Here is a 6,000-nt window from a genome sequence, read left to right on the forward strand (position 1 = left end):
TGTCTGGAAAGCGAACAATGTATGAGTCAGATACATGTCTGTGTGTGTATGGAGGGGAGAAAATCAGGTGTAGTGTTGGCGAATCTCAGAAAGCATGGAAGTTTTGAAGGATGCAGTGCTCCGACAACTAACAACTGATGCCGGGCAACACTCAGCGTGAAAAAATGTTTCCTAGTCATGGGAGCTGTGCTGTTTTCTGACTTTGTAAATATGTCCACGGGTGTTAGATGGGTGGAGTTTGAAAAGGTGCTCAGAGTTATTGTTTGTATGATGGTTGATAATTTTATGGGCCTTTCTGTAATTTTTCCATGTAAGCACACACTCCTAGACCTTGTCTTTTTGTTTTGAGTCTGCTTGGGAGATTTCTCGTGTTGTGTTATTTATATTTACATAATGCGCTTGAGGAGTCCTATTCAGTCAAGTACATCAACATTAAATAAAAATCAAATGGAAATTGTAGTTGTGATATTTGCCATATTCTGAACACCTTACTTCCCTGGGCATGGACACATTGAAACTCCGACGTCCGGCAGCTGACTTGGCAGACACCCATAGAATTATTAACCATCGCACAAACAATAACTCTGAGCACCTTTTCAAACTCCACCTGTCTAACACCCGTGGACATATTTACAAAGTCAGAAAACAGCACAGCTCCCATGACTTTAGGAAACATTTTTTCACACTGAGAGTTGCTGAAGCATGGAACAAACTGCCAGCATCAGTTGTTAGTTGTCGGAGCACTGCATCCTTCAAAACTTCCATGCTTTCTGAGATTCGCCAACACTACACCTGATTTTCTCCCCTCCATACGCACACAAGCATGTATCTGACTCATACATTATTTGCTTTCCAGACATTTGTACATTACTGCATATACTTTATACGCACTGTCTGACAAGTTGTGGTGCACCTGAGCACTGTATACAATAATTTCATTATTATTATTATTATTATTATTATTTTTTTATCTGTTGTTGCTTTGTTATTCTCATAAGTGATTCATGGCTTGTCATTCAATTTTTTTTTTAACATGTCCATTGATCCATGTCGATACTGACTCTAATTGGCATGTCTTTTCACAAATATTTATATATAATTACCTTTACACCCCCACCCCACCCCCCCACACATGCAATCAGATAGCTACGAATACACCCATGTAAGCTTGAACACAGGTATGCAGACATGCACAGGTATATCATGTGTCTTCTTTTAGCCTTAACTCGTTTTGGTTATTGAACTGTGGCCATGCTGGAGTATTGTCCTGAAGGGTTTTAGTTGAATGAATCAACTCCAGTATTTATGAATCAATCCCTGGTATGGCTGTGTGGTAATATGCTTGCTCTCCAACCACATGGTTCCTGGTTCAATCCCATTGCATGACACATTGGGAAAGTGCCTTCTATTATAGACTCAGGCTGACCAAAGCCTTGCGAGTGGATTTGATAGACAGAAACTGAAGGAAGCCCATTATGTGTATATATATATATATATATATATATATATATATATATATATAGTGCTTGTGCCACATAAAAAGCACTAAATCCACTCTGCTGAGTGCTTGGTGTTAGGAAGGGCATCCAGCTGTAAAAATCCTGCCAAAACAGTCACAGAAGTCTGGTGCAAGCTTCTGTCTGACCAGCACTTGTGAAACTGTCCCATCCATGCTAGAATGGAAGGTGGACATTAAATGATGATGATGATGTTGATGATGATGATGATGTTGATGATGATGATATGTGTGTGTGTGTGTGTGTACTCTTTTACTTGTTCCAGCCATTTGACTGCGGCCATGCTGGAGCACCGCCTTTAGTCGAAGAAATCGAGCCCAGGACTTATTCATTGTAAGCCTAGTACTTATTCTGTTGGGCCCTTTTACCGAACTGCTAAGTTATGGGGACGTAAACACACCAACATCGGTTGTCAAGTGACGTTGGGGGACAAACACACATGCACACACACACACATACATACACACACACATATATACATGCATACACTAACACACACACACACACATATATATATATATATACATGCCAGTGCCAACTGACTGGCTCCTGTGCAGTGGAATGCAAAAGACATCATTCGAGCATGGTTGATGCCAGTGCCGCCTGACTAGCTACTGTGCCGGTGTCATGTAAAAAACACCATTTGAGCGTGGTCGATGCCAGAACTGTCTGACTGGACCTCGTGCCGGTGGCACATAAAAAGCACCCACTACACTCTGAGTGGTTTCGCATTAGGAAGGGCATCCAGCTATAGAAACTTTACCAGATCAGATTGGAGCCTGGAGCAGCCTTCTGACTTGCCAGCCCTTAGTCACACCATCCAACCCATGCCAGCATGGAAAGCGGACATTAAACGATGACGATGATGATGAGACCACACACACACACACACACACACACACCACATATATATATATATTATATATATATATATATATTTATAAAATGAGATAGGGGTTGAAAATTCAACCCACCATGGGATAATATATATCCAATATACTGCTAGATAGGTACCCAACAAAATTAATACATAGATGTTAAAAATTGTCAAACAATCAGTTCATCTATTGCATTATATGGGTAAAGTAATAATATTACCGTAAATTAATACTACAAAATAGAGAATGGAGAAATATACTTAAATCAGTAAAACATCAACTATCCGATGATACTCAACATACTTTAATACACCATTACATATGAGTAAAGGCAATACATAAAATGAAATGAGATATACAGTAATAGTAAAAAGATAAAGAGATTAAGTAAAAAATTTTCAAATATAATATGCAAATAAATCAAAACTGACAGCTGTTTCGGCAGTGAGGACAGTCATACCTCATTTAACCTATAAGCCAAAAGGCAGGTATAAATGAGGCATTAAACAGGATGCCCCACGGCCTCTTCAGAGAATTAAATTAAATTTGTTATAATAGTGAAAAAAATATTATACAATCATATACATATAAATATAAAAATATAAAAATGTAAAATATAAAAACTTATACATCATAAAGCTACACTTATTATAATATAATACACATTTGTACAAAAAGGAAGGTAAACAGAACAAAATAAAACAAATAATAATAGTGTATATATTAATATCAATAAGTACCGATATTATACATATTTGGCTAATAGTTTTTTTTAAATAATATATAAAAAAAAAAAAACAAAGGCTAACATATATGGAGATGAAAAATAATTAATTAAATCCGTGGTACAGTTCATAAGATTCTAAAGCTATAAAAGTTAATAAAATTACTATTAATAATAATAATAATAATAATAATAATAATAATAATAATAATAAAATAATAAAAAAAATATAATAAAAAATAGATGATACAGTTAAGTTAGCACCAAGTCCATCCTTACAAGATCGAAATACTATGAGTTAAGAAATGCTGACCACTAGGTAAAGAAACTATAGATTAATTCGATTGGCTATTGGTTTGAAATTTAAATCACAAAAGAAAATTATACGGTGGGTTAGTCAGGGAACGCCAAAAAAAACTATTAGCCAAAATATGTATAATATCGGTACTTATTGATATTAATATATACACTATTATATATTTTTTTTATTTTGTTCTGTTTACCTTCCTTTTTTGTACAAATGTGTATTATATTATATAAGTGTAGCTTATGATGTATAAGTTTTTATATTTTACATTGTTATATTTTTATATTTTATGTATAGATTGTATAATATTTTTCACTATTATAACAAATTTAATTTAATTCTCTGAAGAGGCCGTGGGGCATCCTTGTTAATGCCTCATTTATACCTGCCTTATGGCTTATAGGTTAAATGAGGTATGACTGTCCTCACTGCCGAAACAGCTGTCAGTTTTGATTTATTTGCATATTATATTTGAAAATTTTTTACTTATATCTCTTTATCTTTTTACTATTACTGTATATCTCATTTCATTTTATGTATTGCCTTTACTCATATGTAATGGTGTATTAAAGTATGGATTGAGTATCATCGGATAGTTGATGTTTTACTGATTTAAGTATATTTCTCCATTCTCTAATTTTGTAGTTATATATATATATATACATGCATATCTATCTATCTATATATATATAAATATGTAAATAAATATATATATATATACACACACACACATATATATATATACATATATATATAACATACACATATATAAATATACATACATATACATACATATATACACATATATATACATATATATACATACATATATATATACATATATATACATACATATACATACATATATATATACATACATTTATATATATATACACATACATATACATACATATGTATATATACACACATCACACACACATATATATATATAATATATATAATATATATATATATATATATTATATATACACAAATACACACATATATATATATATAATTAATAATCGGCAAAAAAGACATAGTGCCTGAAGGGCGAGAGTTTCGTATATTTGCACTCAAATATATACGTATAAATGCGTGCGTATATAAATATGTATACACACACCTATATATATACATATATATACCTACATATGTGTGTGTGTGTGTATTCTATGTATATATGCTGTAATTGCGTGTATATTTGTGTTACACGTCACCAGGTCACGTGGTAGTTGTACCGAAGCCATGTTGAAATGTTTCTGGTGTTGGAGTTTGTCAGTGATCCGTTGTAGTTTTGTAGACACATTCATGGTAGGCAGAGAGAGCGAGAGAGTTTCTCGAACACACACACACACCTCCTATCTTTCTCCTCGCTGGCCTTCTGTTTTTTTTCCTCCTCATTTAAAAACCAACTAGCTTTCATTGAACCGAAAACCAACAACATCAACAACAATTAACGTCGACGTCTCAAAAAAAAAAACACCGCGACATCTTTATAGTTTTTGTTATTTATTATTCTACTTATATTAAATTCACTTGGACTTTTTTTACGGAAGCTTGGCTTTGGGGTTCGATTACCGATTCATCTTTCCCATCAAGAAAATATGTTGCAGTAAGAGAGAGAAGGACGGAAAGTATTATACACCTCCTATATATATATCCACATATATATATCTGTGCTACATACATTATACGTAACAATATGTATGAGAATAACATCAACCAAAGAAACACCCCTTTTTAAAAAATAGGACATCGTATGGATACGCGATTATAGAATTATATAAATGATCGCTTAAAGCCGCAAAAAAATACCCAATCCACCTCAGCACTGATTTATATATACATACATTACATACATATATATATATATATATTATATATATATATATATATATATATATATATATATGTATGTAGATAGTACCTCATGTATTGAGTTCTTCTTTCTCTTTGCACCTCTCAAGCATATTTAATATATTATATATGAATAAAAAAAATATATATTACACCCCCCTCCCATAAATATATATATATAACACATATATATATATATTATATTATATATATTAGATGAGAAAATAGTCAAACATTTTTAAGTGATGGCGTTAAAAAAGGTAAAAGGAACTCTGGAAAGAGTTTTGGACAAAAATTTACAGGACCTCGTTCGTGGAATTCGTAATCACAAGGAAAATGAGGTAAGGAGACATTTATATATATATATATATATGTGTGTGTGTGTGTGTGTTGTATATTTTAATTGTATTTTTAATTATTTCGTTAGCATTTGTGGTTTATGTGTTATGGTGATTGATAATATGATAAAGTAATAAACACACTCAATCGTTAAGTTTTAACTTGTTGGATTTGGTTTGGTTTGGTTTTCGGGGGTGGTGTTTAATGATAATGATGACTGATCACATTTAAGTAATCGTAGAAGGAAGTTTTGGATGTTATAGCAGGAAATCACACATATGTACATGTCTGCATATGTATATAGATGTGTGTGTGTCTGTATATATATGTATGTATATATATATGTTCGATTTCTCTTTTTAATTGAGAGTAAAT

The 6,000-nt window shown here is 32.4% G+C and overlaps 1 protein-coding gene across 8 annotated transcripts in view; it reads left to right on the forward strand.

Annotated features, from left to right (window-relative positions):
• The first annotated feature begins 4,165 nt into the window (after nucleotides 1–4,165).
• Nucleotides 4,166–6,000, forward strand: part of LOC115223589 (AP-3 complex subunit delta-1) — an 87,538-nt gene continuing 85,703 nt past the window's right edge. For 4 of the 8 annotated variants that reach the window (XM_036512352.1, XM_036512356.1, XM_036512358.1 and 1 more), the window contains exon 1: nucleotides 5,384–5,627. In XM_036512352.1, the coding sequence (XP_036368245.1) occupies nucleotides 5,532–5,627 (96 nt within the window). In that variant the 5' untranslated portion in view covers nucleotides 5,384–5,531. Of the gene's footprint in view, nucleotides 4,182–5,382; nucleotides 5,628–6,000 lie in introns of those variants that run through there. The other 4 variants (XM_036512355.1, XM_036512357.1, XM_036512353.1 and 1 more) reach the window with 3 other exon arrangements.

The sequence above is a fragment of the Octopus sinensis genome, linkage group LG23 (assembly GCF_006345805.1).
Source record: "Octopus sinensis linkage group LG23, ASM634580v1, whole genome shotgun sequence".
NCBI classification, from domain to species: domain Eukaryota; kingdom Metazoa; phylum Mollusca; class Cephalopoda; order Octopoda; family Octopodidae; genus Octopus; species Octopus sinensis.